The sequence below is a fragment of the Puccinia triticina genome, chromosome 1A, assembly GCF_026914185.1.
Source record: "Puccinia triticina chromosome 1A, complete sequence".
NCBI lineage: Eukaryota > Fungi > Basidiomycota > Pucciniomycetes > Pucciniales > Pucciniaceae > Puccinia > Puccinia triticina.
In genome coordinates this window covers 5,290,819-5,314,038 of record NC_070558.1, presented here as the reverse complement: position 1 = coordinate 5,314,038, position 23,220 = coordinate 5,290,819, and the positions used below count along the sequence as shown (strand labels likewise).

General features: G+C 45.6%; 3 protein-coding genes across 3 annotated transcripts; 2 read left to right on the top strand and 1 right to left on the bottom strand.

Annotated features, from left to right (window-relative positions):
* Window positions 1–4,841: 4,841 nt before the first annotated feature.
* Window positions 4,842–6,319, top strand: PtA15_1A594 (uncharacterized protein; the record flags this gene model as incomplete). Its single annotated transcript, XM_053165637.1, has 3 exons — window positions 4,842–5,206; window positions 5,271–6,221; window positions 6,295–6,319. 3 exons carry the CDS (start codon window positions 4,842–4,844, stop codon window positions 6,317–6,319), a joined length of 1,341 nt encoding a protein of 446 aa, XP_053016809.1.
* A 4,497-nt stretch (window positions 6,320–10,816) lies between these two features.
* On the top strand, window positions 10,817–12,082 carry PtA15_1A593 (uncharacterized protein; the record flags this gene model as incomplete). Its single annotated transcript, XM_053165636.1, has 5 exons — window positions 10,817–10,841; window positions 10,931–11,222; window positions 11,311–11,479; window positions 11,543–11,795; window positions 11,871–12,082. The coding sequence occupies 5 exons, from the start codon at window positions 10,817–10,819 to the stop codon at window positions 12,080–12,082; spliced, it is 951 nt and encodes a 316-aa protein (XP_053016808.1).
* A 9,523-nt stretch (window positions 12,083–21,605) lies between these two features.
* On the bottom strand, window positions 21,606–22,184 carry PtA15_1A592 (uncharacterized protein; the record flags this gene model as incomplete). The annotated part of the gene is made up of 2 exons (XM_053165635.1): window positions 21,606–21,982; window positions 22,037–22,184. 2 exons carry the CDS (start codon window positions 22,182–22,184, stop codon window positions 21,606–21,608), a joined length of 525 nt encoding a protein of 174 aa, XP_053016807.1.
* Between the last annotated feature and the right edge of the window lie 1,036 nt (window positions 22,185–23,220).

The window sequence follows — 23,220 nt, the reverse complement described above, 5'->3', positions numbered from 1 at the left end:
GTTCCATTGGAACATGTCCATCATAAATTTATCGCCAACACCGGCTCCTAACTTGTCAGGAACAATGTTGAGCTCACAAAGCATGAGGCGACGGTAGTATCTCAAACAATCGGCATTCACCAGCGAGCTGTGGATATCTGTGACACTGGTGAGGGGATCATCAAGGCTTTTGGATTGACCCATCTGGCAATAACAAAATTCAGGGTGGATGATCTGAATCTATGTGTGGCAGAACAAAAAATAAAGCCATACCTTTAATTTCAAAGCACCCTTGGTCGGGTTCTTGACGATCTCAGCTTTGAGATCCGCACGTGAGAGGGGGTCGGGTTTTTTGGATTCAGGCCATGGATGATCATGCACACCTTGATGTCGGAGTAATGCCCACCCGGACGGGACATGAAAATCAAATCGTGTTGCTGTCTCGTTGCAAGAAACCCAGATGACTTTTCCTGGGCATTGGCCGGCGGCTCCTGGGCACTGCGGCTCCCTAAAGATGAAAAAGAGCATGATGATTTTAATTTTTTTGCGGAATCAACAGCAGAGTGACCAATAAAACTCAAAAAACTCACCTATCAATGTACTCCTGGATGGCACCTCTGGCAGTTGGGGGTGAGCCGACCCACTGACAAGTGTCCATATCACAAACCAGGACCCCAAGGCAATAGACCCTCTGGACTTTCCAGATGCCTTTGGCTCGCTTCTCTACTCCGGTGGTTTTCGTAAATCCGACGGATCCAAAATTTACGATTATCTGATTGGCCTCCTTGACAAACGTGGTGGCGCCATTTGGGTAGATTGGGTAGTTTTCACGGTCTAAGGTACATCCATGATCTATGAACGTCCGGAAGCTTGCAAAATCAAGTGGCAACTCCCACTTGGTAACTACACTCAACGGATTTGAGAGGACTAGATCGGATGGGTTATTTGAGAGAACTTCATCTGATGGGTTGGACCCGGGTGGGTCATGGTCTATTGAGGGAGAGGTGGACATTGGACTAGCCGGACAGGTTTGTGGTCCGGGATAGGGGGAAATGAGCCACGAAAGAGGGGACGAGCGCTTATATTGGGATGGATCAATTGGGCTGTTACATATGGTCGGCTCCGACCACGTCCTCATCTGCTTGATACACACATGCACACAGTTCCATCTGTGCTTGTATTTTTTAATGGAAAACCGCAGAAGCTGTATTTTTGCAAGCCCTGTTATTGATTATTTTGGCTGTATGATAGTAAAATTCCACGTGGGACCTCCAATTTGGAGATTTAAACAGTACACCTGGCCGCACCGTAAACTTGGTAGTGTAATACTGTAGTTGAAACAATGAGGGTAGCATAATGCAAAGTGTTTTTTGCAGGGAATCCCTTTGCAAGGTGGAAAATGGGGCCGGCACTTTGTGAAACTACACATAACCCCCATGTTTTGATAATTTTACGCTGTGCAACTTTTACAGGGCCTTGCACCCTGTAAAAGGCACTTTGTAAAAATCTATGTCCCCCATATTAAATCTCTCTTATCTCTGCGCGCAAGAACACTGAGTTTGCCCGATTGCCCGATCGCCCGATCTATTCCAGAGTTTGCTTGGTTGGTTTCTTAGGGTCCATCACTGCCAGTGGCTCTGCGTTTGTTTCTTTCAGACAATTTGTTTTTGGGTGCTTCTGTCGCCGCTGAGGATCAGGCAAGGCAGGCGCCGAGGAGAATGTCATGGTGGGTGGAGCAGGCTGGGTCCACCTGTTTGCCTGGCTCAGCTTGGCGAGCAGAGTAGGCAACAACAGCGCCAGCTAAGGATTCTACGCGGCGCATGGCAATGTGAAGCCAATACTTCATCCAAACCCCAATTGGCACAAGTTAGTCAGGGCAAGGATGGTGTGGCGCACGGGCGGGCAGGGGCCTGGTCGGATGACGCTGTGGCTGACAAGAATTTCATGGAGCGGGTGGGGCAGGGTCCACCTGTTTGCCTGGCTCAGCTTGGCGAGAAGCGCAGCCAACAACAGCGCCAGCTAAGGATTCTATGCGGCGCATTGCAATGTGAAGCCAATACTTCATCCAAACCCCAATTGGCACGAGTTAGTTGGGGCGAGGATGGTGTGGTGCACGGGCAGGCAGGGGCATGGTTGGATGAAGCTGTGGCTGACGAGTTTAGAAAATTCTTGGTTCACATGGACGTGTAGGGGTCAAACTTGGTAATGGCTACAGTTGCAGCAAAGGTTGCTTGGGACATGAGGGAGTACGGAAGAACGGCTTGTATGTTGGCAATGGTTGTTAGAAGCAAATGAAGTGATGTTTGGTTTAGCCACATACTCATGGAGTTTTTGAGACGAGGTGGGGAGTGTGTCATGGTAATAATTGGGATAGGACCCAGTAAAGCCCCTATGGAACACAGTAACCTAAATTTCCATATTTTTGAATAATTCATACATTTTTGGAGCTCATTCATACATGTTTTGTGTGTAGGTTCAGAGCTTGGTCTAAAAATTCATACAAATTTTGTGCCTACGTTTTTTTGGGCAGAATTGATGCTGCTGCCAGGGGGGGGGGGGGGGCGTGGAGAGGGGAAGCAAGAAAGGAAAAAAACTGGGAACCAGACTGCTGTAACTGTTGAGGGGGGGGGGGGGGGGGGGGGGGGGGGGGGGGGGGAATGGGGTCACTTGGGCAGGGTTAATAAGAAGGGCAGAAAGTGGGATGCAACCTGTGGATGGATTGGGTGGCGCAGGGGGTGGTGGATTGATATACTTTGTATATACTTGTGGCGGTGGTACTGGAGCCGCAGCCGGAGGGTAGGTCATGAGTGTGGCACCGCTCCAGCCTAGAACTGTAGACTTGATTCAGACTGAAAAATCATTACAGACAAGGCTTTCAAACTTAGCTTGAGCCCCTGATTCTCATACATTTTTGGTTACTACCCCCCTTGCCCTCAGAAAAAATTCATACAATTGAGGTGAGTACCTTTACCGGCCAAAATGACCATTCATACATCTGGGGTGTGTAGGTTTTTTGGTTTTTGACAAAAAAATCATACATTTTGGTTACTGTGTTCCATAGGGGCTTTCCTGGGTCCTGTTGGGATGCACCAGCACTTGAGGCAAGGAAGAGGTGGCCAGTGGCCACCAGGAATTGGGAGGAGCGCGGGATATAAATACAGGGGGTGAGCCAACAGTTTCTGCCTCAGGAAATTCCTCCAGCTGTAATTCCAGCTGTGAGTTGCCTCAACCCCCTCCACTGTTGCACTTGCGCAGTCTGAGGGGGCTTCATTCGGTGGCCCCCCTTCTGCATAATGCCTTTGCGGCGCGCTGGGGGTCATCCTCTCACTGTTTTTTAACCCTGCTAGACAGGGATGGACAGTGGGCCACGGTGCATAAGCTTGCTGATGTTGGGTGGCTTGGTGGGGGTTACTTTTTGGCATTTCTCTCTGGTTTTTGTAGGTATTAGATCTTGTAATATTTGTTTTGTAAAGGGGAAACCCTTGATTTTTTTTTTTTTTGTGATTTTTGTCAATTTGTAGGGGAAGCCCTTGAAGTTTTGTTTCATGATTCACAGGCTTTAATATACTTGGATTATATTTACCAGATGATCCATCAAATTGATGTTTTGTTTTCTATTCCTTTTTCATATTTCCATTTAATTAATAAAACACAACCCATGCTTAGTTTTTTCCCTATCACTATACAGGCCAGACCTAACGTTTTCCAGCTTATTGCCACCTAGTGTGTGAAAGAATTTGTTCATTGCATAAATTTCAACAGACAAGAGAGAGAGAAAAACTTGACAGGCAAGAAAAGAGTGGCAAAAATGTACTTGTTGAATGAGAACAGAAAAGGTCTCACAGAGAGTGACATACATGGGGCAGAAAGATCACTGGGAGCTTTTCACTAGGATTCATCTGCTATGACTAATACATTGCTCCACAAACTGCTAAGAAAAAGAATTGACCAACAAAACCATGGCCAAATTACAGGAGATGAGGATTGTGTGGAGGGTGTGTCTGGCCAGAAAATGGGAAATTATACATGGTCATTTCAAGTTTTCCCATCCAATTTGAATAAATCTAGAATTTCAGATTTTGCTGGGAAATCTGAACTCTGGAACTCTGGATCTCTTTGGGGATCTTCACGGACCTAGATTTCCCTGTGAAATCTTAAATCTCTCAGCTCAGATCTGGGAAGTCCTCCAGTTATTGGAGGACTTCCCGTCAATCTGGGAACTCAGATTTTTCCAGATTTTGCGGGGAAATCTGGGCCCAATCATCCCAAATCCTAGATCTGCCTAGATTTCCCTGCGAAATCTGGGAAAATCTGGGTTTCCAGATCGGCGGGAAGTCCTCCATTCAGTTGGACTCAAGGGGCACAAGAGCCCAGATTTCCCTGAAAAAATCTAGACTTTTTGGGTCTAAACCAAAATCTGCGGGAGTCCCAGATTGCATAAGAAGTCCTCCAATATTCTTTGCCTCATCACTTGGCTCTCAATCAGCCAAGCTATGCGGTCAAAGCTAGGTATTGAGGGATGTTTTTGAGGCCTGAAGTCAGGGGTAGTTAATCCCTTCCTGATTAATTGTCAAGATATCCTCAGGGATATATGAGGACCATGTTGCGTTGATACATTCGCAGACATAGACAGGCGTCGATGGAGAAACTCAGTGTGATTAGATCGAGGCATGTTTCATATCCGAGATCGCCGGAATGTTCTTGTTCCGCGCAGTGCGCATACATGCCAGTGGCAGAGTGCGCGCGTGCGAGGCGTAGGTGGTCAGCCAACATGCCGAGGTCCAGCCGGGGCTCGGCCAGGCGCAGGAGAACAACAACCGCAACAACCACAAAGCAAAGCACCACCCAGCCAGCCGCAAACGATGTCGCAACCCAGCCTATACAGCTCAAACAACCCGCCCAGCCTGCCCCAGGACAAGTTCCACGAAACGCTGGTCAACTACCAGGGCAAACTGAGATCAGTACGCACCCAGGACATCAAGCTAGGCACCACCTCCGTCATCACGATAGCCAGGATCAAGATCCCCGCGCCAGACAAAGTGTCCTCCCATCTCATCAAGCGCTTCGACACCAATGCCATCTCGGCCAGCTCCTTCTTCAAATCTGCCTTCCCCCATGCGACCGAGGAAGAAGAAGCATGCCACATGAACTACCTCCAGGAGATCTACGATACTCGCCGGGCCGGCGCTCTCGACCTGGGTCCTGAACACAGATTGACTGGTGTCTGGTCAGTATCCTCCTATCTCTTGATCCATCTCGATTTCCCCTTTCTGACTACAATTTCTCTCCAGGGTACCGATTGAGAACGCAGCTGAACTGGCCGAGGAATATGGTCTCACACGATTCGTAGTCCCTCTGATAGCCATCCCCAACCCGAACCCGAGCCCTTCATCACCTGCCGCGATAAAGAACGCAGGAGAAAACGAGCCCTTAAGCACTCAAACGCCTAAAGCTATTCACCCCTCCAAGCAGTCTGACCAGACACCGGTCACTCGTTCCTCCAAGCGATCCAGGGCTGGGCCCCTGAGCTTCGGAAACACCAGTCCTTCGTCATTCAACCTCAGCACCTTCAACAAACCGCCCACTGAGATCAAGAAACCCAGCACTCATGATTCTAAGCCAACGGGCATCACCGATAAGGATAATGAGGAAAACTCCGCATCGCAGACAGATCCGGTCACTGCTGGTGGACAGAAGAATTCGCCCATCAAGACGACCACGACCGACGAGAATAACGAGCTGCCTGAGCATGCAGAGGAGACCGCCAGTCCACAGCTGATTGGGACCGACGAGATGGTCAATAGAGCCAAACAAGAAGCGCTCCGGCTAGTCTCCGACTTGAAGAACTCACAAATCAATGTCCAGGCAGCCAAAGAAAGCCAAACTAAGGCCATGGACGTCGAGAGCCGGACGAGCCCCGAAAAGACCGATAAGCTGAACCGCAAACGCAGCGTGGATGAAGTGTCAGCCGAGGAAGAGGGTGTCCAAGAGGCCGAAGAGACGCCGGAACGCTCGACGAGCAGAAGCTTCTTGCCTAAGCTGTTATGGCGACGGTCCGCGACTCAGGCCCAGGCGAATTCCAAGAAAGTTAAGCGATTCAACCAGGCCGGCTCGGCCGGCAAATCCTTTGCTCCTTTGCCGGCAAATACGCCCGATCCTTCAGCCGACCAGTCCTTGTCGCCGCTTAATCCCAACAAACGCAACTTGGCTATCGCTGGCATCGTTATCGCCGGCGCCGCAGCGTAAGCCTTCTGCTCTTTCCTCTTCTCTTCTGCATATCTGATCCCATCGTTCTTGTTTTTTTCACTTTTCTAGGTCCATCGCCCCGTACTTCTTTTGAGCCGCGTTCTTAAATCAAATACTCAAATTTATGCGTCTTTCATGATTTTTTATTCAGCTTTTATCACAGATTTCACTGATCCCAGAACCCGCATATCTGGAGGCAAGAATGCAAAAATAACTGGTTCTGATAATATATTCCTGCTGAGGGCCTTTTTGTTGCCTTGGTAATCTCATCCAAATCTGTCCCTGATCAGAAAGCATGCACTCTTGTTAAATGTACTCTAGCCTTCTCTAATGGTGCTTATAACAGATTCTGGCTGTCTTTTCTCTCCTCTCATTCTTTCACATGCCCATCTCCTCTCAGCTAGCTTGGAATATAACTTGGACTATGGGTAGCTTAATGTGGAATATCAGCAGCTCTAGGCTACACTGGTGTTATAGACCCCTGTACCATCATAGTGGTTCCTGAATGTCTGGTGCACCCACGAGGCACACCAATTTTTTGCAAATCACCCAAATCAATGACAATAGGCTCAACTTGCTGTTGCTACTTCATAATTTAGGCCCTGTGTGGACCTCCTGTGACAGGTTTGTGAATTTCTAATTTTATGATGCAAAAGACATTTGGAGAAGTTTCTTGGAAGGCCTTTAGATCCCCCCCCCCCCCCGCGGTTCACGTGCTTGAGCTTAACTAAGCGTCTCCAAGCGTCTCCAAGGAGGCGCAAAGCGTCTCCGAAGAGAGGCTTAGGACTCAAGTCAGATTCTTGGCCTGACCCTAACAGTAACATGGTTTTTTGAAGAAAATGAGCAATTTTGTATTTAAATTTATTTGATGATTAGCTCTACGTTTTTACTCCAAATCTCAGCTGACCATGTTGTAGCCCTTGATCTCAGCTATCTTGTACATATTTTTTCAAGTGATTTGAAAAAGAATTGGCTACTCAGCAGCCATTCTTGCCAGGGCTATTCCTGAGCAATGTCAAGGACCCATTGGGCCACTTGCAAGTCAAGATTGGACAGTTTCTCCCAATTTTGGCTCACAAGACCTCCCAAGGCAGTGTTTTTACATCACAATTACTTCCAAGGGATGAGGATACAATTTTGATGGGATACATGGTAATATGTACAACTAGAAGCTGGTTCTAATGGTACTGGAGGCTGTGAATAAATTAAAGGGGTATGCGGTGATGTGTGGATTAAAAGGATTTTTTGGCCATTTTGCTGGGCAGCCTCAAGCCTTGGACATTACACTGCAAAAAAAACTTGGTCAACTGCTTTCAGTTGACATGCAGAGATCTCAAGCCAAGCTGCCATTGTAACTCCACCTGAATGCACAAGTGTCTTTGTTGGCACAGTCACTGTGCAAGGTGCACAGTGACTGTGCATTAAAGTTTGGGTTGAGTCAAACCTTGAGTAAGGCTGGTGTAACACCACAAGCTTCCTCAGAGTTACCACATGTCAACTGCTCACAGTTGACACAGTTTTTTTTGCAGTGTTAGGTACAAGTCCTTCCTGCAAGCAGGAGGATGCTTGCGCCCTGCGAGCACAGGGAGGGACTTGTGTTAAGTTTGTCACATGCTATGACTTTGCACATTTATGTATAACAGTGCATCTAAACAGGGACTTTGTGACAGCCGCCGCAACTCAAGACTTGTGTGATATTAGCTCAACTAGTGAAAGTGCTCTTACAATTCATAATTTGATGCCAGGTGGGCACTACATTAATCTATAGCCTCCAATGTTTTCAATAACAAATTGATTGAAGCTGTAAATGAATGAATAAAAATTTTGAAGCAGAAGTTTCCTCATTTTTAAACTGTTTCAGAGGCTTAAAATTAATAATTTTCAAATCTAAATTCATTGGGAAAAAAATGATGATTTAAATATAGAATTATCTTGTAGATCAACTCAATCAATTCTTGATGGGTTTTTTATTTCCGTTGTGGAGGTGTGTTTGTTGGTGGACCTCTGCCTCTTATCTCCACCCAAGTTTTGACCATCCTCCAAGCTGTTGCCATGGAACAACCTGAATTATGCCTATTTATTGTATAGTAGGTTTCACTTTGTTCACATTTCAGTAGATCATGCAGTCTACCTTCATCTTTTTCTGGTTTTAGATCCCAACCCTTTCCAATTCTTCTCCAGAAAGATTCAAAGAAAGCCATAAGGTTTTTAAGATCTGTTGCTTTCAATATTCCCCCTTCATGCTTGCCAAAGAGTGAAAGATACAAAACTATCAATGTTGTTGTGATTTTGGTTATTTTCTTAATATGTCTAATCCTAGCTGGCATCAGATTAAAACAAGACCATCTTTGTGTTTGATCAGAAAGGTGGAATTTGGCTTCAAATTTTGATTTAAATTCATTTTCAATCTTTGTAAAGAACCCAAAATAGTCTTCAAGTTGTAATCTTCCATCAGAAATTTTTAATATAATGCCAAGGGTTGTGTTTAATCTCATGCTGTGTGTTGAAATATGGATAAGGTAGTTTGTCTCTTCTCGTATGATATGTTTGGAGGAATTTTACATCTTTATCCCTCAACATGAAAGAGAAACTTCTGCAAGGATCTTTTGCTGGTTTACGCTTCAGGGCTTGAAGAAATTCAAATAGCTTTTTTATAGGTGTAACTTCTCCAGGAATCTGCTTGTTTGAAATGGAATGTTCTAAACTTGGTTCCACTATGAAAAAATTCCAGTCCAAGACATTGAAGACTAGTCTAGATTTTGTTTATGAATTGGTTCAATCCCAATATTACAAGTGAAGGAATATTTTGAAATTTCTGTTGATTCTCTTTCATGAAGCTCTTGCACTTGCAACTTGTTGGAACTTGAGGCTATTTCATTCCTTGCGATGTAAGCTCCAACTGGCTTTTTGGGGAAGCCAGATTTATCTTGCTCTCTTTTTGAAATTCAGGAAGCCACTTTTAGGTTTGTATGGTTGAGTTGAATCAAGTGGAGTCAAGGAAACATCCTGCCTACCGCCTATATGGCTAAACAATTCTGTTGGCTCTTCTTCTGCAGTGAAAGCTTCTGCAGAAAAAATAAAAGGAGTGATCTGAGGATGGGGAAGGGGATCCAGTTGAAAAATCTTCTGATGGTAACTCATTCAAATCAAAAACAAATCTTTCTTTTCCTGCTTCTGTTAGAAGACCAATCCAGCTCTTGCCAACTAGATTGAACACCAGGGGCAAGAATCTGAATAAACAATGCTTCATTTTTTCTGCTGGATTTCTTTTCCGATGCAATTGTTTGATAAAATCAAGCAATAACATATCACCCAATTTCTCAGGTTCAACAAGAAATTTATATGGTGGCTGGACTGTTTTACCCATCTGAGATTTGTGTCACCATTCTGATGAGATTATAACAGTGCAATCAAGTCTTGTGTGGTAGCTGGCACATGACTACTGGTTGACTTGACACCACTCATATCATGTGGCTTGGGCTTCATCATCATCATATTTGCAGAGATCCGGAATGTTGAAGGGGTCTGTTTCAACCATGTTGCTACACCACACTGAAATCACCGGCCAAAAGTTTTTGCCGGTTGGACTCAAGGATGAGAAACAAATCAATAAGTTTTTCTGCTTGTTTATTTCAACTGGAAAGAAAGAATTAGAAATCAAATGATTGCCTGAATATTTCACAATTTCAATACACATTAACCCTATGAGAGAATGTTAGAAACAGGAGAACCTTCAGCCATGATAATAACCTAACACGTTGTTCCAATGATGATGACAATGGTCAGGATTTGTGCAGTAGAAATACTAGATAGGGAAAGTAGAAATATAACGGAGTGTGTGTTTTGGCACACTCCTACAAACGGAGTGTGCTTTGGCACACTCCTACAAACAGATATGTACTTTTGCACTTCCCATCCCACTTTGCCAACCTCTGGAAGGAGCACATTTTCTCAGCTTGTCATCAGAAATAAACTTGGTCATTGTTGATCTGCTCACATTGCATGACCAGTTCACTATGTACCATAAAATAATACATATCTATGCATATATTGCTTGTTGCTTGTGAATAAATGATGATTTGTAGCTACCTGGGTGCCACCACCAGAGTAAAAACAAGCTGGTTAAACACATGATGTGGGAGAAACTGGAAGTCAACACCGCGGCCACTCAGCCAAGAGCTGGGTCAAGAGTCAAGCTGACACTATGTATGTATGTATTTGCTACCAGGACATTGGAGGACTTCCCGTCGAGTCTGGGAGCCTCCCAGATCTCAATTTACAAACCCAAATTTGTAATTCTTGACAAAAAGGAAAATGTTTTCCTAACCCTACAGTTCATTAACTCCATGTACACTGGCTGAGTTTTTGATAGCTGTCTTAATTTAGGATTTAGAGGGGCATCTAGAGCTCTCTAAACAACGACGGGAAGTCATCCATTAGAGGACCGTCAGGCGCAGATGAATATTCAAAATAAGGAACGGACTGTAACGGAGCATCATTCTAGTCCGGGGGGCGTAGATCCAAAGGGAAGTCTTCCACTACAGCTCCACGCTACATACAGACTCATCGGTTAAAGCCTCCTTCTTCCGAAATGCCTTACTCGCTGTGTGTTCTGGGTAAGTTCCTTTCAATGAAGAGATCATGTCGTGCGATATGGAGGTCCTGTTGATGGATAGGGAAAAGGCTAAAAAAAATACGGATCTAGGTTGTGGGACCATGGGCGTTGCCATCTTATCGGGAGTAATCGAATCGCTCAAAAAACCGCAGGACGTCCAACCATCGTCGTCAGGCCCGCAAACCCCATCGGCTGAACCTGACGCTGATGTAGATGTGCCCCCGGAGGACTCCATCCCCAACCGTTTTATCACGTGCGTTTCGCGACCTGAATCAGCCCGGAAGTTGAAAAAGCGTTGGCTAGAGCTAGGTAGAGAAGATATTGAAGTTCGGGTCTCTGAAAATGTTCGCGGAGTGGCCGAATCCGATGTGATAATTCTCGGGTAGGTGCTTCGCTCATAAAACGATTTTAAATATCTTATTTTGCTTTCGGAACGCATCACTAAACCACCACATTTTCTGGCAAGGAAGCTGCAAACCCCAGATGGCCGGGGATGTTTTGGGTGCACCCGGCATGCAGGAAGCATTGTCTAACAAACTGCTGATTTCCATCCTGGCCGGTACGACCACAAGTCAGCTTCGATCACTCGTACCGTCCAGTACTCGCGTAGTCAGAGCAATGCCAAACACTCCGTGTCAAGTAAGTCCTGGCCTTCCACAGTTTCGCAAGTTGGATTGAATCAGTGCTGATTTGGGACTTCAGATCCGAGAAGGAATGACGATCTTGTCAGCTCTATCCCCGGATTGTCCATTTACTTCTCAAACTCGGGCAATCCTTCTCGCATTGTTTACGCCCATTAGTCGCTGTCGGTTTTTGGACGAGAAACACTTTGATGCCTGCACAGCTGTTTCTGCCTCCGGACCGGCTTTCTCATTGGTAATACTAGAAGCAATCGCCGATGGAGGAGTCATGATGGGTCTCCCCAGGGCTGAGGCATTGGAATTAGCTGCTCAAGGTACCGTCCCATTTAACTCAGCTTTGAGGGCATCAGATTTAGTTGACTTGATCCATCGGGCGCCGTCGTCGAAAGCCATGCAAGGCGCGGCACGAATGTCGCTACAAACAGGCTTACATCCGGCTGCCCTGAAGGACAGCGTGACAACCCCTGCTGGTTGTACCATTGCGGGCCTGTTGGCAATGGAGGATGGACGCATTCGTAGCACAATAGCTAGGGCAATCCAAACTGCCACATTACACGCCGCTGGCTTGGGAGGTGCCCCTAAACCACCCCTCAAGGACTGAATTTATTTGATCCTCGCCGCACTGCAACTGTTGATATTTCTTGGTAGGTCTTCCTGTCGAATGTCCTTTGTTCACAGATTCCCTCCCTCACTCATTTTGCACTATTCGCACTGACATCAATCTCACCGCAAGACGTGAGACGTGCAAGGTACCCCCAAGAAGGCTGTTAATTTGGTTCGAAGATTGCATGTTTCCTCGGCTTGCTGGGATTCCACTTTATACGCAAAAAAACAGGCCATGGAGCTAGGTTCTTAAGGGCCCATCTGAAAGTTTACTGGGGAGGCTGGAATGTTCGGTGAGGATTGGGAAGCTGAAATTTTTTGTCTCTAGGTTTGGTCTGAGTCTGTTTGGAGATGTATGGGGGGATGGTTCCAATTTTTGTGAGGGGAGCACTAGATGGAAGTTGATGATGGGTTATGCAGTGGTGGGATGGGGGATAAGGGCGAACTTAGCTAAGTCCCTCGATCGGAGGCGCGCGAGCGCTGTCGCGAAGCGACCCTCCGAAGGAGGGACTTATGCCCTACCTCGCAAAACAGTAGGCAGCAGAAATCCCATTTGGTTGGGGAAAATTTTCAAAAAATTCAACTGTTTATATCTCGACTCAGGTAAAAGGTATTGAAAATCTGAGGAGACAGAATTGTCCGCCTACATCTGCCCTTCCACCTGCCACCTCTCTGAGGCAGTGGTGCTCTATTTCCACCTTTAAATCTGAAAAGGGAAATCAGGAATTTGTGAACGCTCATAACACAGGTCCTTGGGTAAATCCATACTTTGACACATGCCAAAGATGGTCTTGTGTACAACATCCCTTGAGTCTGACAGATCAATACAAATGTGCAACCCAATGCGTGTGATTATCAAGGAGGTGGTGTTCAGCTGTCAGGTTTCAGAAAAACATGCACTAAAACAGCTGCTAGCACTTGCAAGAAGGCAGTCAGATGTCTTGTGTTGGATAATTATTTAAAAATCAGGTTTGGGTGTTAAAATTATATAAAAAATGTGAGCAGAGAGCCCAACACTGGGTCGCTACGCTACGCTACGCGTTAGCGTAGCGGCAAAAAGCGCCCATCTATTTTGCATAGCGTTAGCGCGCTGTTAGCGCCGCTACGCTGCGCTAATTTTCGGCGGCGCTAACAGCGCGCCAATTCTTTGTTAGCGTTAGCGCGCCGCTACAGTCGCTACGCTACGCTGCGCTGCGCTACAGCGCTTTTAGCGAAAAAACCCCTTTTTTCCCGCTAAAGGCGCTGTAGCGCAGCGTAGCGCGCGCTCTTTTGCGCCCTGCATGTGTAGCGTTAGCGCATATGCGTGCAATTGCGCTAACGCTACACTAAAAAATAGCGCATTTGTGCTGCGCTACGCTACGCTAACCGCTATGGTTAGCGTAGCGACCCAGTGTTGAGAGAGCCATGCCTCTTGCGCATCTTTTGGGGTAGCTCACTTGGCCTCAAGTACATTTGTGTAGCTGCTACAGAACAAGACATAACAAAACGTCCAAAACAACCTTCTGCTGCCTACTGTTTTGCGAGGTAGGGTGTAAGTCCCTCCTTCAGAGGGTTGCTTTGCGACAGCGCTCATGCGCCTCCAATTGAGGGACTTAGCTAAGTTTGGGATAAGGGGTGGTGGGGAGGCCCCTAATTATACCAAGAACATCAAGGCCTAAGGGTTCGCCTTGCTGGTTGAACCCTTGGTTGGTTCACTCCACCTTGCAAGTGGTATCCAGGGCTCTTGTGACACTCTCACTAGGCTGGAAGCAGGTATCCAGTGTAACGTTTTCATTGATTAACTGACAATATGACGTAATTATGTTTATATGTTTCTATGGGTTGTTAGTTATAATGAGAAACGGTTCTTATTTTCATGATAAGTAATAAACGGTTGAGCTCCTTGTTGAGAAAGGGTGTTAGGTAATGGAGAACAAGGGAGAGGGGAATTGGGTAACAACATGCGCAAAGGAAGATTTGGGGAAGAGTTATCCAACATAATAAGCCGGAAAATTTTTGATGATGGAATTGAAAATCAAGAGTCGACCCATAATATGAATGAGAACTGAAGTTGATTGTTACTGAATTTAAATTTTTGAAATGATGGAATCAAAAATCGAGAGTTGACCCGTCAAAACTTAATGTGATTGAAAATTGAGGTTGATCCTCACTGGAATCAAGTCCAAACTAAGCTTTAGGTTTGACCAGAATTGGAACAACAAAATAAGAGACAGCCTGATGATAAATTAATGGTGTAATGTTGAAAATCCATGTTGCTTCCCAACATTTGCGTGTAGCAGTCCATGAAACCTCAAGCTGCGGACTGCTAGTACGCAGTTTATCATCAGCGCAAACCTAGTTGATCAAAATCAAAAAGTGTTGGATTTTCGGCCTCTTGTCCTCCACTGCCTTCTACCTCATTTTCCCTTTCCAGTCCTCTCTTGAATGCCTCACTCTGATCCTGTTCTCTCTCATCTTATGCTACCTCACTTCCTATGACCTGTATATTGTAGGTCATGATTGTTGTTCCGTACTTGCCTTGTGACATCGTTTCCCTGCCGAGATTAGACTACCGATCTTTCCCCAATATCCTTGTTCTCTGATGTGCGCGCGCTCTGCATGTGAAAGTTCTGACTTAGTTGAGATATCTACTGTGTTTGAGTGTTCCAGACTTTTCTATTCATTATCATTTCTTATTCATGTCACCTCAACCACAGCTTGATCACTTGTACATAGACTACATTAGCCAGCCTAGATACAAGCAATCAAGCACCATCGGTTCTATCTCATTCATTCTCACGTCCCACCTGAGCCGTATGCGGTGAGCTATCCTCCTCACTGCCCACTATCTCAAGCAAGACACTTGTGCTCATTCTCTTGTTTCTCCTGCCTGAGTCCTTAGCTCAACAAAAAGCTCAACCAGCGGCTCTCAGCTTCTGGATTCCTTAGTCATCCCTTCCTTTCAACCCGCTGACAAAAACCATTTCCCCTTCCATACCTCCTTCCTCAAAAATCCTCGACTCACTCTCCAGCAATACACATTGCCTCAAGACACCAGTCTTCTTTGATCTCAATTGACTCAACATCATTGGTCAATCAATCAACCAATCTCTTATCTCTTGGACGTCTCGTCCTTGCTCCAACTTGGTGAGAAGAAACCCAAGAATATCTCTTGGCGTCTTCCTTTCTTGTATTTCCTTATCAACAAACACTAATCCTTCTCTCTTTCTATCCTCAGTTCTTGTCCTTGTCCTTGTTCTGTCCTATCTTTTGTCCTGTCTAGTTGTTTGTTATCTCATAAATCTCAATCATTGGGTATGCTCTATTTTTCCTATTCTTTATTCATCACCTGTTCATCTCTGACTCTTTGTTGTCCTCAAGATTTGGCTTTTAGTTTCTTAACAATAAAAATTATCAGGGTTCTTTACGTAAGACCGTAAGACTTTCCAAAATTTTGAAGATTTAAAGCTGAAGATTGTTTGAAAGTCTAATGATGAAGATCAAGATATAATCGTGAGAGACCCCCTATTATTCTTACTTATTAAGCGGCTATGAATAGACTCAAGAGAGACTATCACCTATTTTCAGATGTAATAAAGGTAGTTTGTCTTCCAAAGAAGAACAAAATCTTGAAGGGGATTTTAGTAAGAAGGCTTTATATTTTGAATTTTCGCGGATAATGATGATAATGAAACAAAAATATCTCAATGAGGAAAGGAAAGGAAAGAAGGAAAGAGAACAACAACATATAATAGCTATCAACGGAACAAAAAAATATGCGCATAACAAAACAATATAATGAAAATAAGAACTGTTCCTCATTATAACTAACAACCCATAGAAACGTATAAACATTATTACGTCATATCCCACTTTCTTAAATCCACAAAATCCTAGACCTCTGGATCTAAGTTTTGGGGTGTTTTTTTACAAATTTACAACAAAAAATAGCGCACACAGAAGTTAAATAACGGCACAAGTTGAAAATCCCCAAAGACCCAAAGGCCCTATGGATGACCCTCCAGCTGTGCCATAGCAACGAGCAAAAGTGGGCCGGTTGTTAAAGGTGTCCAGGTAGGGCCTAACCAAGCAGTTAGGGGGCTCCCAGGGAGGGGGTAGGACGAAACCGGATCCCCTGGGACAAATAGCTTTGACTCCCTCCCTTAAATACCCACTCAGCACTTTTGATGCTCACCAATTCCACCCACCACTTGCCGCCAAAGACTGTAGTGCACGTTGCCACCGCCTTGATTTTTACTGTTTGCCACCGCTACCGTCACCATTCTTCTCACGCCCAATCCAGGTGTAACTGAAAGCCCTACACACACAACCGCTGTATGTTCTGCCCTGCTGGCCCCATTTCACCCCCCGCAACTAGGCTGATGCACCCAGCGCTTTGGCCATAAAAATAAATCCATAGATACGCGGTCTTTGTACACGGTTCAACATCTGCCAGCAGCCTCAATCTTTGGTGTATACAATCCGCCATGCCTTGGCAACTAAGGCCGCCACCACATCGCTCTTTCCCTTGGTCCGAACTTTGCGCCAACTTTGTGTTTTCAATGCCCGCTCAATCTCACCTACATGCAGGTAATATGTACCTATAGACTCCCAACCTCACCATTGACTGGAGTTCAAACTCATCATCATCTTCACAACAACCAACACCACCATCACAGCCCTTGAAGTTGTTTTTTATTCCTTTCAGTTCCTGCAAAACACTCCCTCCCCACCCACCCACCAACCGCCAGCACAACCTAACAATGCGACTGGCAACCCAAGCATTTCGACAAGCCAGGCAGAACCTAAGGAACCCAAGAAGCTCAAGCCCATACCCTCCACCATCGCCGCCGTCCCCCTCTGGCCGGCATTTGCGCCAAGCAGCTGGTGCCTGCCCAGCACTTCCCTCGTTGGCACACAAAGGCCCGCCCATCTTTCCCGACCAGGCCGCCGCTTTTGCCATCCTTGTCCCCAGAGCTGCAGAAATATTCTCTCCCGACTAGCTTTGCAATACAGATTGGAACTAGAAACTCTGGCCTCCGCCGCTCCACATGCCTTTTTCTCTCATCTTCAGTGAGGGTCCACCGGACCCTTACAGGTGGGTGCTGATGAGAATAGAGTGCAGCACGCTAGAGGTGGTCTTGAGCACTTGACATATGTAACTCAATTTTGTAGCTCAGCACCCTGAACGGCGGCATCATTGACCACACACCCTTGGACCCATGCAAGATCAGCTTCTTGGGCCTGAATCAGTGTTGTCTCTTCTATTTTGATGAAGGGGAAGAGGTGGGACGCACAAGGTGTCAAGCTGAATCTGGCAGTGTAACACCTTCTTTGGAAGATAGTTGAGCAGAACCCCCGTCAATTTTTGGAACATGGATTGGGAGACTGTTGGCTGGGCAACAGGGCTGCAGTGATGGCAAGAATCATGCACCTTTGTAGTCAGGGCCGCACAGTTGGTATCTAGGGCAGTGGCGTGGTGGTGGCTTTTTGTTGTCATGGGATGTGGTTGAGCTGCTTGTATGTTGTGAGTTGGCAGGTGTGTATAAATAGGAGGTCCTGGGGTTCGACTAATCCCCAGGGCATCCTCTGCTGCTGCAATTCCAGCATGTGGTTTGTCCTCACCCCCTCCGCTGTTGCACTTGCACAGTTTGAGGGGCTAAACTTGTTGGCCCCCCTTTGCATAATGCCTTCAATGCGGCGTTCTGGGGGTCATCCTCTCACCATTTTTTAACCCTGCTAGACAGGGATGGATGGTGGGCCACGGTGCATCAGCTTGCTGATGTTAGGTGGCTGAGTGCAGATTATTGTCCTATTTTTGGTTTTTGTAATATTGTGATTTTTTGTTAATTTTGGCATTTGGATAGGGAAAACCCTTCATGTTTTTTTTTCCAAAAGTTGTAGAGGGGAAACCCTTTTCTTTTGTTTTGAGATTTTTGGAGATTTGTAGGGGAAACCCTTGAATTTTTGTTTTGTGATTCACTGGCTTTAATAAACTTGGATATTTCCTAAAAAAGAAATAAGAAAGATTCCTGATTTCAGGCTTCTTTGTAGTCTGCAGCAAGGGTGCAACCGCTGCGCTACGGAAAGCGTAGCGCAGCGCGTAGCGCAGCGGTTTTCTCTGTTCGCTGCGCTGCGCTATGTGCAGCGCTTGGGCCGCTGCGCTAAGCGCTGCTGAAAGTCACTGGGGAAAAATACTTGATTTCAGCGCGCTAATCAGCGCAACAATTAGCGGCGAGGCGCTGTTTTTAGCGGTAGCGCAGCGCAAATCCGCTAAAAAAAGCGGTAGCGCAGCGCCTACAAACCACTAATCAGAATACAAGTGGGGTACAAAAAAAACCCAGTGAAAAAAAGGGAGGAGACGAGGAGAAATGAAAATAGCAGAAGTTAAAACGGATAGGAATCAAGAGAATAAAAGGAAATTTGTCGAAGAGGGGGCTACTTAGATGCAGCCTTAGTTGATTTGGTTGATTTTCTAGTTTTACCTTTGTACTTTTTGAATTTGGGGTTGGTGTGTGCCTGATCAATCAACGCTTGGCAATCTGAGAAATCTCCGCCCATCTTGACGCCATTACGTAGCCACATGTGGCTACTGATACAGCGCTCAATGGTGCGGATTGCCAATCCCGCTCTACCTGTGGAACATACTTTGAGTTTGTACAAAGCCGGGTCGGCTGCTTGGGGTACGGAGACGACTAGATTCACGGCGGGTGGACGGCGGCGGGTTATTCAAACTGCTGGTTGTATTGGGCGGAGTAGAGGGTGTTTCTATATCGGAGCCAGAGACAATTTCTACTGATCCAGCCATGATGTTTGTTCGTAATAGTATGTTGGTAACTAAATTTTATATATATGTCCGGCAATGAGCGGAAACAAACAGTCAATGTGTTTTGGCGGAATTTATGGGTGCTGCGGCTGCAGCATACCTGCAACGTGGCAGGAGATTAGCGAGTGCTGCAATGATTAAGCACTAGCTAACGCTAAATATAGCGGTTAGCGCACATGTAGCGGATTTCCGCTGCGCTGCGCTATTTATTAGCTTTTAGCGCCTTTTTTGGCGCTGCGCTACCGCTAACAGCTGTGGGGATTAGCACTCACGCGCTAAATATAGCGTTAGCGTCAGCGGTTAGGGGTGGCGCTACCGCTAGTTGGCCTGGGGATGTAGCGATAGACCGCTGCGCTGCGCTAAAAGGCCGCTTTTTTTAGCGCAGCGCAGCGGTTGCACCCTTGTCTGCAGTATGAGAGAACAAAATACCTTGGAATCAACCTCCTCCGCGTCTTGAGAATCACCATTGGAACATTCACCTTTGCCTTTGATTTCATCTTCATTCTCCAATCCGCTTTTGCCCGATCCTGAAGTTCTATTGTCCTCAGATTTGGATCAATTGCCTTCAGAACGTTCATCTTCACAGTCGCTTTTTTGGGCTTCTGAATCAGTTTCCAAATCAAATTTTTGGGCTTTGGAGTAGTTCTTTTCACGATTGTTACTTTTGATTATCTTCGATTGTCTTTGTGGAGCGTTGAGGGCCCCCTTACTGGCCAATTGATCTTTTTTGAGCTTTGCCTCAACGATCTCAAATGCCAATGCATTTTGTTTGGTTGATTTTGAACGCTTCAGCAACGGCCTCCCTTTGCATTTCATTTTCACTTCGGGAGCTTGAATTGGTACTGCAACATGCGTTCCTGCGGCAATCTGATTGATTTGCTCAAGTAGATTAACCAATTTTGTCGGCTTTTCTTGAGAGAGGGCTACTGTTAGCTTCTTGATCTCATCATCCAAGTCAAACGTTTCTGAATCGCTTGTCTCCAAATAGAAGCAGAGTTTATTGATCAGAAATTTGAAGTGACTGCCTTGTCTATTGGAAACAAACTGATTTCTTACCGTGATTTCAGGGCTATACTTCAATTGCCACTGCTTATGAAAATCGCCTGGCGACAACAAATCTCTGATCTTCAATAGTTCCACAAGTGTATGCGCGCAGGGGATACCAATCCCAATCAAAAATGTTTTTGGACACGGCTCAGTTGGATTAAGCTTCCCGATTTTGTCATACTGAATGAGACACTCCTTGATTGCAAATGACAATATCTTACCAAGGAGGGGGATGAAACACTTAGGAACGTGGACAAGGGTTTTAATGGTATCTTGTCCAATTGTCATGTGAACGTGGTTAATCTGAGAATTGACCATGAGAGATAAAGTTTTAAAGACTGTAAGTAGATCACCCAATGAATTTGTTACAAATGTCTTAAGATATGTGTGACCGGATTCAACTCTTGATGTGTTGAGGTTTCAGAGGTGAGGGTGCTGGCAAGCCCGAGCAACAACAAATAAATCTTTGACTGGAATTATATTTTGTTTGAGGTAGTCCCAAACGGCCGGTCGAGTCAGAAGAAATTTCTTCAATGTATCAATACGTTCATCGTAGAGATTGATTGTCTTAGGGTACCTTACTAGCTGCCACAGAGACATGAATTTTTCCCAGGAATCATTGGGTTTGGTTTCTTCGGACTTGAATTTTTTTTTTGGCTAGGAAGTGCTTCTTGCAATTAGTAGTTATGTTTTTGTTGATGTGCCAAGTACAAATATTTGCTTGCAAATTGGGGAAAACTTCATGCAATGTGTTCCGTAAAGTGTTGTCCCAATCTACGATGAATACCTTTGGAATCTGGGAGGGGTGCCACACGTATTTCAGGAGATTATTCACAGCCCAAAGGTAATTTCCTTTGTCTTCATAGCGTAAAAGGCAGAAGGCAATAGAGAAAGAACGATTTGATGCGGCCTGGCCAATGATATGGAGCAAAGGGAGGTTGTAGCAATTTGTCTTACATGTCAAATCTAACAGGGCAACATGATGGTTGATGCAAGCAAGGTGAATGGTGGGCAAAAAAAAAAAATTCAATAGAGCCTTTATTGTCCACCTTGAGGTCCCATGTCCAGTTTGACTCTTTGAGGACAGACAATAAGGCTTCAGTTGGTGATCTACCAGCCAACTCTTCAAGGCGGATCTTCTGTAAGGCGTTTGTAACCGTCTTGTTAGTAGCATATGTTTCATTATCTGACGTTTGGAGTTGTAAGAGTATCTGCGCAGGCTTGAGATTTGATTGCAAAAGCTTCCAAATCTCCTTGAGCTGCTCAGGGAGGACTTTTTGGTGGGCAGAGTGGGCTGAAGGTCCGGGGGATGTATCATGGTTGTGCTTGCCATGGCGTACCTCCAACAGCCAAGGTTTGCCGTTAAGATCTTTCCTGGTGGGTACCAAGCCCTTGAGATTGAAGGGGCAGTTTATCTTCCTGCAGGCTGTTTGGCGTCCTGCTGTATTCAATCAAGTTTCATGAAATCCACCCAAACAATCACAGGAGATGTAGATGTTTTTCCCAGGGTGGGAGTTTGACTTACAGAGCGCGTATCCGTGATGTTTTGCCCTGGTTTGACAGAAGGAAAACAATTCGTCCATTGCATTAAAATGATGCTCAGGGGGTGGAGCCAGGGGTTCTGAAACATCAGCCCAATCAAATACAGGTAATAAGCACTTCAGATTGATCAAAAATAGCAGTAAAAACTGAAAAACCCGCCACCAGTTGTATAGTTGTAATATTTGAGATTGGTAATCAATTCAGGAGCTGACTTGACCAACTTGTTGTTGTTTGGAGCCGCCTTGACATAGTCATTACCGTTTGGAGCTGTCTTGACCAATTCATTACTGGTTGGAGACACATCAATACCGCTTGGAGCTGTCTGGATCAATTCACTATTGTTTGGAGACAGATTGATACCTCTCGGAGCCATATCAACCAGTTTGGTATTGTTCAGAGAAAGATTGATACCGGTAGGAGTCTTGTTGACCAATTCATTACCGTTTGGAGACAAAATGATGCTATTTGGATCCTCATTGACCAAGTTGTTACCATTTGGAGCATCTTTAACCAATTTGTTAGTATTTAGAAGACAATTTTCAGTATTGTTTGGATTACCAATTGGTGGAAATAATAAGCAAGGCGCCAACTCAGAGGGAGCAATTGAAGTGGAATCTGGTGGAGCATCAGATGGTGGCAAAGGTTGAACCAATGGAGGCACGGCGGGGGCAGGTGCAATTACGGTATGCACGGTATGCGGAAACATGGACAGTATTTTTTGCATTTGCAACCATACCTCAGGCAATACCGTGATGCCAGTGGTGGGAGTACCAGTGTTTTGGTTTCAGTTGTTTGGGTTAATTGACATATTCAATGTGATGGAGTGCAATTGACTTTCCAAGTTGAGTATGGTTGAGTGCAGTCACTGTTCAGAGTGCTTTCCAACAAGGGGTTGAGTGCAGTGATGACGTGGATGGCTGGCTGCCAGTGGGTTGAGGACTTGGTGGAATATTGGTGGGGTTACTTGGGAGTACCAAGTCATGCACTCCCTGTACATCTAGCCAAAATATTGGAAATGGAGTGCAGATCCAGGATACTCCAAATGTTATTGAGTGTCCCATTGGTGCACTGCTGGAGATTTGGTGGGACTTGAGTGCCACACTCTGCACTCCACCAGGATTGGTGTTTGTGATGCGGCACTCTATAACAATGGGGGTACATATCCATGCACTCCAATTAGGCTGGAGTGCATAGATCATGCACTCACTTTTTGGAGTGCAGAAGGCAAAATGATTGAGTCCATTTAGCCTGCCCCGTGTCCATAAAAGACCCATAACCAGTCACCTGCAAAAGCAAGAGCCTCATCAATCTCGTGCACAGCTTTGAAGTCTGGATGTCCAACCGGGAAAGTCGCAAGAAATTGAGTAAGGACCTGGCAAAGACGATTGAACGCTTGTCCAAACGCGTTGATTGGATCCATTGGAAGCAGAGGCTCAGGACAGAATTGCATCCTTGGCGCATCGGGTGTGACCGGAATGTCTTCGACTATAAATCACAAATTAAAAAAGAAGAATGTTAATAAGCGTGAATCAAGTCAATACCTGCTCATATGTGATGTTTGATAAAGAAGTGTGCGATGGTTTGCATCGATATCCATCAGGATTGACCCTCGATCCTCTGACATCTCTTCATCGGTATCTTCAACACCTGACTCGTTGCCCAACAAGTAGATCATGTGGGAGAGTGGGATCCCTTCGTTGCTTCCTACAGAACCTTTGTTGGCAGCCATGATCGGAAGGTAG